The 14437-nt window shown below is 30.9% G+C and overlaps 1 protein-coding gene across 2 annotated transcripts; it reads right to left on the bottom strand.

Moving 5' to 3' along the window:
- Positions 1–39: 39 nt before the first annotated feature.
- On the bottom strand, positions 40–3053 carry LOC125065184 (protein AAR2 homolog). Of its 2 annotated transcripts, none has more exons than XM_047672673.1 (5): positions 2702–3053; positions 2333–2535; positions 1905–1967; positions 916–1036; positions 40–535 (listed from the first exon to the last, which is right to left on the bottom strand). In XM_047672673.1, exons 1-5 carry the CDS (start codon positions 2902–2904, stop codon positions 85–87), a joined length of 1041 nt encoding a protein of 346 aa, XP_047528629.1. In that variant the 5' UTR covers positions 2905–3053; the 3' UTR covers positions 40–84. The 2 variants fall into 2 exon arrangements, with proteins under 2 accessions (XP_047528629.1, XP_047528628.1); XM_047672672.1 differs by having other exon boundaries at positions 916–1042; positions 1722–1967; positions 2702–3047.
- Between the last annotated feature and the right edge of the window lie 11384 nt (positions 3054–14437).

The raw sequence follows: 14437 nt of genomic DNA, 5'->3' as shown, positions 1-14437 counted from the left end.
TTGGTTATGTTTTTAATTAAATAAACAGTTCTGTAATTTTTTCAGTAGATTAAATTTTATTCAAACTGTAAACAAATATAATGATTACAAACTTAATATACAGTGTTCATCAATTGCTACAAAATCGTCAAATAGAACTAGTACAGGTTTCTCATCTTCTTCATAATCATTAAGTCCTGTGAAATCCCACTTAAGCTTTTGGGTTAAGTTTTCAATAAATCGAACAATCAAAGACAATAACTGACCATCAATCTTCTTTTTATTTACGAACACTGTGCGGAAAAAATATCGTAATTTTTTGTAAATTACGTTCTTATTCATCACAATGTCTGCTAAAAAGTCACCTGGCATTTCATCAATTTGTGTCTCAATTGTTTTAATAAAATTGAAGTAAACATTTCGATATTTTAGAATAGCTTTATCACAGGAACACAGCAAAATAACAAGATTCTTCCAATGTTCGAAAGCTTCAAGAGAATGTCCAATAAGGAAACATAAGTATGTAAACTGAAGCTCTCCAATGATATGTAGAGGCCTAAAAATTAAATCATAATGTAATAGGTTATGGATATTAGTTTGGAATAAGAAAACGAAGAGCGAAAATGAAAGTTACATAAATTATGCAATTCCAATTAAATTTTAATTTTATTATCGCTAGCACATTTGTTTGATCAACAGAAATTTAGAATAGAAATATGAAAGCATTATTACTTAAAAATACATTATTGATTGAAAAAGGAAAATCGTCATACATGTTAAATAATAATAGGTAAAGAATTCATTTGTTAATTTACAACAATACTGGATAAAGTAAACTGTTAATTTTTACATGATGGGTCATAAGACTATACCCCATGACATGTAGCATTTTTAAGTATTTAATAATAGAAGGAGAGTAACTTTAATAAAACTTACTCATCATGCTGTGCAATCATGAGATCTAAGGAATATGTTTGATCTAAATAGTGCTTCGTTATCTCCCCTGGTGTTGAGCCTGGTGGGTATTTTTCTTTTGGTATTTCTGTAAACCTCATTGCCTCTCCTACAAAAACAGTAAGAGTTTATTTAAATAAATATTATTTATATTTATTATGAACCAAAATTTTATGTATATAATGATAATGTTAACCATTTTTACTGATTTTTTTGAAATGTTGTTAGAAACATATTAATGGTTACTACAAAAAAGAAAGATTGACAAACAGAGGACGAAAATGTACTGAATTGTTTTGTCCCATACCTATATATTTATAGATAAGAACTTAAATTCAAACAAATTTTATATATATATAATTGATAAAAATAACATTTATTAGTGTTTGGCATATTTGTTATGTATGTATGTTAACCTCTTTTAAACATTATTCAATAGCTGGACATTGTTTATATTTTTAATACTTTAGAATTTTCAAAGGTATCATTGTGGGTTCAAAGTCTCCATTTATTACATGTAACAACTTATCTTAAGATAGACAGTGAAAAGAGGGTTCAGCCAAATCGATGGAAACCAGTTGTAACTTGGTTTAAATTGACAAATCAGTCAGATGAAACTCAATAGAGTTTCCCATAAACTATGTCAAATTACAACAGTGAGAATTTATGCATAAGCACCATAATAATATTAAGCAAAAATTTTAATTAATCAGGATACTAAACTACTAACTACTAGTAAACTATATAAATACAATTATTGTAGTTTAATTAACTAATTATTTTTCTACCTGGGGCTGGCTTTAAATCTGGTAACATAGCTTGCTCCTTTTCTTCCTCTGTGATTCTTCTAACTCTTTTAGCACCAGATTGGCCTGGAGTTGAATCATCGCTTTGAACTTCTTTTGATACAGGATCAGGTTCTATGGACTGTTTTGACTTATTTCCTCTCGGTCTATCCTTATCACTCATTGGCAGTAAGTCCACCGAAGCTCTGATAAGACCATTCAGTGGCGAGAGTTTCTGTGCTAACTCAGCTGATACATATGAAATATAATACATAAATAAACAAGTAAGAAATAGTCATTTCAAATACCACCTGATAAATCAATAGTAAAAAGCATTAAATAAACAATATTTTATGTATAAAAAAATTGTGGAGTCAATACTGGGTGCAGAATCAGGTTTTGTTTACCATAAAAATGCATCATCATTGGACCTGAACCATCATGTTGAATTTCAACTCTATAGGTTCTAATTTAGCTCATAAGATCTGACTTAGACAGACTAAAAACATTGAAAGTTAAATAAAGCTAATTAACTATTAATTAATGCTGCCTTAGGAACTACCTAATACATTTACAACCATTATTTTAATAATATATTTCAAATTGATAAATACCTGTTATTTGAGAAGATAATTGTTTCCACTTTTGCCATATTTCATATGGATAAGGGGCTAAGTGCTTGTCGATGTTGAGCAAATTATCTTTTAAGCGCTGAATGCTTTCTTCACTAATTTCATCCTTACTAATATCTTCTAGTTTTTTATCCCACATTTTTACGACGAACTCTTTTTTATCAAAGTAATGCATAAATCCTGATCTATAAAGGAATATTGCTATTTTATAATACACGATTTATAGAAATAATTAACAATGTTTCATTATCTTCTATTTTTTTAGAGGTAAATTAACTGAAGCAGAAATAGGTTCCAAATTTAATTTATGTTGAAATAAATTGTGTATAACGAAAACACTATTAAAATTACCTTGGTGAAATGTCTCCGGTTTCTTTACTCACAGCAGAATAGTGAACGTAATGAAGACCCGGTGGAATCATTTTTATTCCTCGAAAATCTTCTTCAGTATTCCAACATTGCATATCAATACCAAATTGTGTCTCCTGGGGCACACCGAGGAATACAAATGTTCCTCCTTCAACGAGGAGCTTTTTAGCGGTCTCCTGGTCCATTTTGCACGTTTGTGCCGTAATATATTATAAATATGTATACACCTCAATATGTTTAAATCGGAATAAACTTCTTAACATATATTGATCATGTTTTCGCTATGTTTTCACTATTGGTATTTAATATTGATTAAGCAACTTTGACAGAACAAATTTGACATTTCTTATACTCCTTTTTACGTTGTTGTGGTTGATTATCATATAACTAAATTGCACGAAAGACTCAGAATACTTCATATTTTAAGAAAAAAATCTATACTAATATTATAAATGCGAAAGTAACTTTGTCTGTCTGTCTGTTGCTTTTTTACAGCTAAACCACTGAACTGAATTTAATAAAATGATGAATGAATGGTATGAATGTATGATTAATAAGGAAGGGCAGCCTATTTTTTATTTTGCCTAACACCTGACGACTAACCATTAAAACGCGAGTGAAGCCGAGGGCTATAATTAGTGAATAATTAATATAAATAATATATATAATTTTAATGTACCATATGAATTACTAGTAACATAATTTACAACTTAATTATGGTTAAAATATTAAATCATTTGATTATTATCGACCTCTATTCCGTGTTTAATATTAGTTGACATTTTGATTAAAACTACATAGTTACATAATGTTACGTGTGCGTTATTAATTTTTATTGAATACACTAGTATATCAATATACTTACTTAAGACCTAAATAAACTTATTCTATACAAAATATAAGCAATAATTACCTGGATTCTTCGCTTGGAATTCAGTTTGTGACAAAAAACCTCAAAGGTTAAAACGTAGCCTATGTTTGGCCTTGGGGTTCAAGTTTGTTTCGTACCATTTTTCATCAACATCGATTCATCGAGTGGTTAAGCCATAATGGTGTAATAAATAGTTGTATCCCTTTGTGAAACCGTTCCTAAATGGTAATAGAACATATTCTATTACATTAAATAGCATACTATTGAATATAATATAAGTAAATTTAATCAGATGAACCAAAAAATAATAATTTAATAACGTCATGTTGTAGGCGTCAGTTGTGATTTAGTGTGCCCATATTTTTAACAAACATTAATAGCATTAACTTATTCATTAATTTCCTTAACTAATACAAGATAATTTTTTGAACAAACGCCAGATTTCACTCGTTTTGTACTAGTCAATTCGACAGACGAATGAGCACACTCGTCTGGTAATACCTATACATTTAGGTTCAATGCGAAATTCCCACCAAAAATTCGCCTGAAATTTTTGAGTTGCCGTGGAGTGGTTAACACAGAACCTGCTGTTAACTACAGCACCTGATTTTTTGTTTTAGTACAGATTTTTTTGCCTAATTATTTTTCAACAGGTGACGAATTCCCGTCTCGAGCACCACTACAGCGAGACGGTAGCGGCAATCAGAAATAGCGTTTTAGTTATCGTTTGCAATTAGTGGATTTTATGAACTACGCTGTATGCGATGCCTAATAAACTTTGAAGAGGTCGAAAGTGAACATATCATCGAAGTGAAATGAAAATAAAGTCTGTTAATGTTTTTGTATGTAGTGCTTTTTTAATTAAAAATCGTATAATATAATATATAAATATTGGACAACATCACATACATTACTCTGATCCCAATGTAAGTAGCTAAAGCACTTGTGTTATGGAAATCAGAAGTAACGACTGTACCACAAACACCCAGACCCAAGACAACGTAGAAAACTAATGAACTTTTTCTACATCGACTCGGCCGGGAATCGAACCCGGGACCTCAGAGTGGCGTACCCATGAAAACCGGTGTACACACTACTCGACCACGGAGGTCGTCAAAATTACTATAATTATATTTTATATAATATAATTAAATTTATAATTGTACTTATTATACAAGGAGAAAGTGAATGGCTCTATAACTACTTTCCTAAATGATCTAAGCACATACAAATAGGATAAATGCATTACCATATATAGCTTTGATGCAATTGATTTTTTCATCATATTACAAGTATGGCCAAATAGCATCATCATTTTTCGAATTTTTGACATGACTGACGAATAGTCTCCGCAATATTCACCAGGGAAATTAGGATGTAAATTTCCATTCGCTGCGAACCTATATTCTGGGATTCTTTGTTTTCATCGAAAATTTAAGGATATATATTCGCTAGGGATTTCGGTATATACGAATTGCGACTTCATATAAAATAGTCAAAACATAACTATTATAGTAATAATATAATGTATTATATTCGTGGATATTAAATGTTGCAAATATGTTTTTCAAAAAGTCTGCATTCATGGACTAAAAATAGTACTGGTCATGCAGTTTTATTTTTTTAAGCGTGTTAAACTAAATTTCGATTATTAAAGAAAGAAGCTTAGATACAAAGACGGTGATATTCTCTAGCCTGATATCTGAACGGCAGTTTTTTATAACAGATACAAATAACGTTGTACGAGATAAGTATTATAGTGCACAAGGGTGTGTGATAGCACAGATGTGTGTGGTCTATTATTGATATTATTTATGAGATCACAACACAACCGGAAAGAGATCTGATGCTTTACGAGACCTGAGAGTATGACACTATCCACATCACAATGGCACAGGATATCTTGGCAAAAAAATCTCAATAACTTTTATCGGCTCGACCCGGATTAGAATCTTAAGATATGTAGCCATGTAGAATAATGAGCATGAGACACTTTTGGATATACATAATTATGTATGGAATACATTGAGAAATTGGTATTTTTTGGGCTTTGTGTTCTATTTTGTATGCTAAGTCAAATGGTATGTTTTCTTTGGATTATGTCAATACCTGTTCTTCTGAAAATAGATCTTATCAGGGTGTTTGGTGTTAGGATTGAAACTATGTACAAACTAGTTGCGTCGGAGTTTTCATAGTGTTAGGGAAACTTTTAATAGTGTTTATGTCCCTAGAGAGTCTGAAACGTGCCGTCGGAGTACATCAACGATGTACTGGTTATCTTACAAGTTATTACACATTATAAACTATCACTAAACTTTGAAGAAATCTTGGAAGGGTCTTATAACTTATAACTTTCTAAACTTATTTTTCACTTGCTACATACTGTTAAGAATTTTAAAAATTGTCTGTTTCTTAATTATTGATATTTCGCATTAACTAGATTATAATATTGTTTTTAATTAAATGCACAAAAATATTGATTGAAAAAATATACTTTAATGAATTTTTGGCTACTGTTTTATACAGTACACGGCAGGAAAGTATAGAAGTTATTATTTCCATTTTCAGTACCATATTGTGCTTAAACGAAGACGACGATTCATATTTTTTGTTACTATTAATTTTATGTTTAATAAAACAATAATATGAAAATAATAACAATTAAGCTAGTAAAAACCTATCGATTCACACAAAATGTAATCTATCGAATGATAAGAAGTAAAATTTCAATTAAAACGATTGCTAACAAATAAATTAAGCATAAACTAGAGCGCAAGTTGGGATAAAAATTGAAGTACGTGGTTTTGAACCCTTGTAGTGGCTTAGGATGTTCTCGTAAAGGTCGAGAGTATCCGTCTTGTGATACGCTCCTTTGAATCTTAACTGCCGTCTGAGTATTCGAGGTAATAGTCTTATATTATTTTATAATTCTCCACTATTATCTTTAATGACCATTAATATAATGTTGCGTATTAATATTTAAAAACTTTAGTGTTTTTGTATTAATATGGATTACTAAGTTTTCTTTCTGTTCGTATGGGATGTATCTCCAGTATTTGAGGGCAAAATATTCTACCAATTCAAAATAATGAAAATATTGACACGGGTTTATCTTTGTAATTACAACCTTACTATCATTAGCAGCCCGTAAATGTCCCACTGCTGGGATAAAGGCCTCCTCTCCCTTTGAGGAGAAGGTTTGGAGCATATTTCAGCACGCTGTTCCAATGCGGGTTGGTGAAATACACATGTGGCAGAATTTCATTGAAATTACGTTTACGGTTTCCTCACGATGTTTTCCTTCACCACCGAGCACACTGATAAATTATAAACACAAATTAAACATATGAAAATTCAGTGGTGCTTGCCTGGGTATGAACCCGAAATCATCGGTTAAGATGCACGCGTTCTAGCCACCGGGCCATCTCGGCTAGCCACTGGGCCATCTCGGCTAGCCACTGGGCCATCTCGGCTACCAACCTTGCTATCATTGTCTTATTAAATATGTTACCTTGTTACGAAGCTAAAATCTTTAAGCAAAATATTTTAGCTTTGTAACAAGTTATGTACGTCACAATTTATTGAAATACAATTGTTTTTTATGAACATAATTATTAAATATAAAAATATACAGAATGTATTAAGATTATATTATAAAATTTTTTATGACTTTAGTAATAATGTAAATCTTTGCGTTAATAGCCTCATTTTACGTATTAGACTTAATTACTGATTTCACTTAAAAAAAAAAAATATATTTTTGCAAGTTTTTCAGGAAATTGGTTTCCAAGTAGTCAATTAGACTTTATGCAGCTATTGGCCAATGTTTAACAAGGCGAGTTTGTTTATTTCCGATTTCTTCTCGCTTAATCCGCCGCCAGTCCTCCAGTTATTGTTTCTGTTATTGGCGCGGAGAAAATTGAATTTGTCCACAATCCACCGGATTGCATTGTGGCTAGAGGATCCAAACCAAAACAAACATTCAATTTTGCAATCCAGTTTTAGACTAGTACTGCACGATCGCTACAATGTTGCAGGTGTAAACTATCATTTTCCAATTAATAATCGGGAATTATGGACTCTTTATTAAATTTATATCTTTATAATTTTTTTTGTGTCAGTTTTAAAATTTAACGATGTTATTATTTATTGGAAGATGCGTTTTTTTATTTCTAAGTTCAATCTTCGAAAGTATTGGCATGAGGTTTTAAAGTCACGATCAAAGTAGGGTGTGTTCCATCGAGGGTCAATTACGTTAGAAATGACTTTATAACAGTCTTATCACGAGTAAATCATTTTTATATATATTTTGACAATTAACTCTGACGATTCAACGCACTTTTTTACCATTGATTTTATCTCTGAAATATTTAACAGTGCTACATTTGAACACTTACCCATCGTAAATTTTTAACAATTTGCCTAATAAAATGAATTAATTTTATTTTAAACCGTTGAAAGTGTGGGTTGAATGTAAATAGACTCTGAAATAAAGAAACTTGATTAAATTAATTAGTAAGACCGTTCGTTGGCGACTAATTGCACTTTTTTGTTCAGAGTTTTTTTGTAGCGTAAAAGAGGAAAAGTCAACGAGATTATCATTATAAGTGGAGAAATAAACATAAAGTATTTATGTTTAATTTTTTTGATAATTCTATTAAAATGATTCCCAGGCATTATAAGCGTCTGCTTCTTGAATGACGAAACACGACACACTTACACAAATACAACAAAAAATAACACTGAAGCAGATTCTTTATTTTTCCTCTGAAAGCTCTTTAAATAATTTAATAATATGGAAAGTAAGGAAAATAATTTAATAAATCGTCGTGGAAAGGATACGGTTACTATGTTACCGGTGTCCTTTCCGCAACGATTTATTAAACATAAATATGTATTATTTTATTTATTTCGACGCCTTTTTATTAGAGCTCTTATGTATGAAATATTCAGACCAAATTAAAACATTTTTAGGAAATAAAAACGAATCGAAACACATAATTTAATAATCAATTGATCCTAATATAAAGGCTCGATTCGTAGGTTTTCAGATTTTAAATGATGTATATGACTCGCATTTTATCTAAGTGAGCGTTAAAACTTTATGTATATATATATGTAAGCAAAAAATTTTTTAGTACATTATAATTTTTCCAGCACGGAATAGCCTTACGTATCATTACACTTGCCGCGTAGTGCTGAATTGCTGAGTAAAGCTACGTTCGGTTTCACGTAATACGAATGTATTGTTACGTGCCTCATTAGTCACGAGCTTGATTTATGCGGCCAGAGGAAAATATAACCATTGTATTAACTATTCATCGCTCAAGTTGTGATATATCTGCAATTTCCACTTCCATGATGTTTCGTTTAATAATGTGATATGTTTACATATAATATTGAACTTACATAACGTTTGTTATCTAAGTTCGATGATTAGTTTGTAATTAAGTTCACAAAATGTATTAAGGTAATATAAATGTAAAACGGAAGAGGTACAAAATAAAATTAATTGTTTTATGTGTATTTCATATACTAATTGGTAATTCAAGAGATGTAAACATAATGGCCAAAAATCTGGTCTACTAATCAAATCTAATTAAAAGGGGGAAAAGCATGGCAATATACAGAGTATATTGAATGCCAACCTCAACCTTTTTCACGTTTTCTCACCTGGATTAGGTGCAAAGAGGACAAAAGCAAAAAGTCGCTGACGAGGATCGCGGTCATAGAGGGATTGTGCCCTATCATCGTCAGAGCTCGTGTCGAGAGCCCGCTAGCCACTAGAGCTGAAAGGCGAGGCGAAATTGTTCAGCCAAAGTGCACGTTTCAAATCTCGTAAGTTCGTATTACGTATTTTTCGTCGTGAAATGATTGTTATTTTTTCAGGGTTGTTTGTAGAAAATACGTTTGTTTTACTAAAAATATTGAAACAGTGTTATATAAACAATATGGTTAAAACACTTTGTAATATATTTATAAAATAAAAATTCAGTCACTCTGCGCTGCGTATATACAATAATTACGTTTTAATTTGAAATATTTTACAAAACAAATATACCTACGTACTGTAAATTACGACACTACCATACATTATTACCATTTATATTAAAATAAAGTTAATCACATTTATACCACTTTTTATTGGATGTAATTTTTTTTAATTTAATTATAAATGATATTATTAACATGTTTAAAGATTATATTCATTTATACGCAGACATCTCAACAGACTGTTTGTATTGTAGACACAACTAAAATTTAAGTATTAAAAACTTATCGTTTGTAAGATGTTGAGATTCAATCGAGTAACCGAGGTGAGAACCCAGGTCGGGTTATAATTTTGGCTAACAAGTTGAATTTTAATTTACATATTAACAAGATTATTTTTAGCTTTTCGCTTGCTTGGATTCCTTCTTAAGCGAAACTCTACGAACTTGTAAAGAAAATGGTTCTTTATAATTCCTTTATTCGACCCATAATTGAATACGGTTCTATTGTATGGAACCCAAACTATATTAGATAAACAGATTAAAAATCGTGCAGAAAAATAATTAAGTGTGCACATCTTAAAGGTGTCGCGCGGAGTGAGAATGTTGAACGTTTGAATTTGTTATCACTTACTGATAGAAAACTGATCAGACGCTAAGTGGTTTTATTTAAATTAATAAGAAATACTTTTTTTCCCCTCTGTTCTGTCTTGATTGATTGATTTAATGTAACCGTTTGTTTCCCTAATAAAAATTAAATAAATTGACTTGGTAGGCCTTTGCGCAATGCCGTCTGGGTAGGCACTCAACAGATATTCGACCTCCAAACAGCAATATTTAGTATTTTTGTGTTCTGGTTTGCAAGGATGAGTGGAGCTGGTGTAATTTCAGGCACAACGGATATAACATCTGAGTAAAGTTGAAAATAAAATATTATCTTTAAAAATTATACAGGCTTTGATTATATGTAAGTTCACGGAGTGAATATTAAGATAGTAAAGTTTCAATATCGAAATAGTTCCAAAAGTTTTGCAATAAATTTTTTTTGTAGTCGAATTGCGACATGCTAGAATACATTTCAAGAGGCAGGTTTTGAGATGATTTTAATAGAAAGAACTATTATCTAAAAATACGTTTTTATTACTCATTTTTATTGTAACACAATTAATTTAATTCCTTGTCTTCAACTGTTAGAGTTTAAATTAAATTGCGATATTTAATTTAATATATTATATTATGAATGTAATATTTAGTCCATGAATTTATTTTATAAAATGTATTATTCTCAGTTTACAAACAGATTTCATACGTGTCTCTTACTCTACTCTGGAAGGTTATTGCAGTATATTGCAAGCTCGATATAACCTAGTTAGTACGCGCGATGCCTACCGTCGTATCAAAGGAATCTCTAATGATTGCATTCGTAAAGCAATTAACATTGAAATTCTGTTATAATGTTATCGACACATATTAATTTACAGTGTCTTTCAATGTATGATGAATATTTTCGTTTACCTAGTTTAGGTGTAGTCATTTCTTAAATAAAAGTAAATTAATCGCTCGTACTCAAATGACCTACTGCTTTGTAAACAATTTATTTTATCGACATGGCCCAGCTGTCTGACTACGTTAAAGAATTCACTATATTCGGTTAGTACACTAAGACATGCTTAATTTCTGTTTATGATTCATCTCGTGCATGTAAAGGAAAACGTCGCTTGCATGAGTCGGAAATTTTTCAGTCTCATGAAAATTCACCAACTGCATTGTAGCTTGGTGGAGTAAGCTCCAAATCCTTTACGTTTTTCAGCAGTAGGTCATTTACGCTCGGTTACTGTTTTTCTACATCATTAAGTTTATTACGTTTGCATAATCGTATAATCTAACGGCGTCTGAAAAGTACAACTGTAGCCTTTAAAATACCACTAAAGTACTTTTATTTAACAATATTTTCTCTTTTAACGCTCATTATTTAGTTTCCAGTGACTCAGTTTCGTCCAACTTTGAGAGTGAACCAGTAATGCCACCGCTTAGAGCAAATTATTGTTTGAAAATTAATGGAATGTGCTTAGTTTAAGCAGTAATGATACCTGTGTTAATGGATGTTTTGATGGTGAGGATTTGTGTAATATTTTGTAGAATTTGTACTAGCCGTATACTCGATGGGATATCATATCGGAAACATTATACAGAAAATCAATGAATTTATAAAAAGTATTCGAGTATAGTTTTTATTAAGTTTAATTTGTTGGTTACCTGCATTGCCTATAGAGCAATTTCCACACTTCTAGTTTCAAATATGAAGAACTTCCATTAAAATTTTTATCCCCGATTTTATCGTCATTGGTGTATTCAATTAAAATTTTCAAAACAACAAACGCTTTAACAACTGCGTTTAACTCATCATTTATTTTTAAAACGCTATTAGTAACTATCACTTTTTTTGTAAACAGAAGACAATATTACGATTTCCATATTTTTAACTTACAAAAATGACGAATTTTCATACAAACTTTAAGCCCTTATTGAAACCTTTTAAAAGACGAATTCCTGTAAAATTCAAATGCGGAATTTCTTCGCATTAGACGCACCCGTTTAGGCTGTACGTTGCTTATACATCAGTCATTTTAAAGAATTATTTAGTAAATTAGTAATAACTTGTTCTTGTTATTATTGATTAACTGCCTCGTTGGTCTATCAGTCTATATCTAATGTGCCGGCGTCCCGGTTCGAATCCCAAATTACATCATCTCCCAAAACTTATGTTCTTACCATGGTAATATGTTTCCTATCAAGGTCTCTCAGTCTAAAATCATCAAGATTCTTGGCAAAATAATGCTTTTCAATTGTCCTATAATACTCCGTTCCCTTCCCGAAAATCAACAGATATTGATGACTATTGTTCCTTCCTCTGTTTGTTAGTAGAGATAATATTACCGCAAATACAGGAGGAGCAAACTGGTGCTATTTCTTCTTGAAATAGTACTTGGTGAATATCGTTAAGAGGTCTATTGTGTTTGTGAAGCTTTGAGAATTTTAGCTTCAAAATCAGTTAGCGCGACCAAATATTGTGATTAAAGGAGTCTGACAAACTTCTTTAACTGTTTTATTATGGTGAAAGTGGGGATAAATGTGGGGATATTTGTAAATTAATCAATCATTTTGATCTTTATTCAAGTATTTTCATAAAGCACTTTTGAATCATCATGTTATACTGTTGAATTAAATTCAATCCTACCACCCACCGGTTCCGAAAGTAGATTCTATCGAGAAGAACCGGTAAAAAACTCATTAGTTATTCTTTTCCACCATTTTAATTACAGAATATGTCCAATATCATCATATGTCAAATATCCAACCTAGGAGTCAATAAATAAAAAGTCCTCTTCGTGTCCATAAAATGATTGTCACCATGTCCTTCGAAAATATTTATATTATTGTGAACATACGTAATATTGTTGTAAACGTATTGTGAAGCAACTATAAGTATACCCAATCTGTTAAAAACATCCCGAAGAGAGTATAGCTCCAAGATTATAAATAGACCTAACAGCTGTTTTTTACAGTACCAAAACAGTTTCAACATCCGCAGCGTTACCCCAAATCAAAATGTCGTAACATATAATGCTATGAATGTATCCAAAGTATACTAATCGAGCAGGATCAAGATTAGTTAGTTACCTAACTTTTCTAACCGCGTATGCTGCAGAGCTGAGTTTCAAGGATTTGAATATTTGATGTGGAAAAAAAATCAAATTCAAAACTTTTAGTTTTGAATCTAAAGTGATTACTAGAAAAACTATAACATCGGTTACATTTAGATCATTATTGTTTAACGCTAACTTAAACGTTGCCATCTTACTTTAAGTAAGGTAAACAGTACGCATTTTGACTTTTTGGCATTAAGAACTAAGTTATTTTTTTTAAACCAACCAACCTTGTATTAGGGATAATGCATCGTTTACATCTTCATTATAAGGTTGTTTCCTGTCAACTTTAAGAAGTAATGAGGGATCATCAGCAAATAATACAATATCACAAATAATTTTAACATAAAAAAGTAAATAACAAAAATTAGGAGCTTAGAACAGAATCATAATATTATAAGAACTTTGAATTAATATTAAAGACACGCTTATATGAGATTCTTATACATAGGTTACAGTTTTAATGATATTACATAATATTTAGCAATCACACGAAAAGAAAAAACGTAGGGCCGTTAAGGCGGTTTGATCATTATGAATTACAAAACTGTTTGATGTCACATGACATGGAAATTGACATAGGAGTCCGTTTCCCCATTCAATCGCGTTACCGCTTTTAATCTAAAGGGGCTTAAAAAGAAAAAAGGAAGATAAGATACCTTGAAGAGTTTCTTTAAGGGTTCGGCCTTTCAATGAACTCGCAGACTGTGGTGTCCGATACCGAGGAGATTTCTTTATCTAGTATAGATAGCGAGGTGCAGATTGAACGAATGTACGAAAAAGACGCTCAGAAACCCGAAAATTTGACGTGTTAATTTCACTATACGTCATTGGATGAATTGGAATGAAAAAAAAAGTAAAAGTTATATAATTAAGTACTATGATAATCCATATGACATTTTTATTTGCATAAATTATTATCTTAATATATACATTTATATTCTCTGTGTATATGTCCTCCTAAACAGTTGGATACTAAATGGTTGAGATTTGACCTATTCAATCCCTTTAAATCGACAACAGTTGATAATACCTAATTGACATTTATTAAGACTGCTAGTGTATTAGATGTTTATATCAAAAGTATTATTTGTTGCACTGAATGATGAATGAAAATTGTACTTGATGATGACTCTGAATAATTAGTGTC

Source organism: Vanessa atalanta, chromosome 7, assembly GCF_905147765.1.
Source record: "Vanessa atalanta chromosome 7, ilVanAtal1.2, whole genome shotgun sequence".
NCBI lineage: Eukaryota > Metazoa > Arthropoda > Insecta > Lepidoptera > Nymphalidae > Vanessa > Vanessa atalanta.
Note: the sequence above shows the minus strand (reverse complement) of the source record. Positions and strands in the feature narration are given on the sequence as shown.

Coding starts and splice junctions, on each gene's coding strand:
- LOC125065184 (XM_047672672.1), bottom strand. CDS start 2,904: ATGGACCAGGAGACCGCTAAAAAGCTCCTCGTTGAAGGAGGAACATTT. Junction 2,536..2,701: donor ACCGGAGACATTTCACCAAG/GTAATTTTAATA, acceptor ATTCCTTTATAG/ATCAGGATTTATGCATTACT. Junction 536..915: donor ATGATTGCACAGCATGATGA/GTAAGTTTTATT, acceptor TTTAATTTTTAG/GCCTCTACATATCATTGGAG.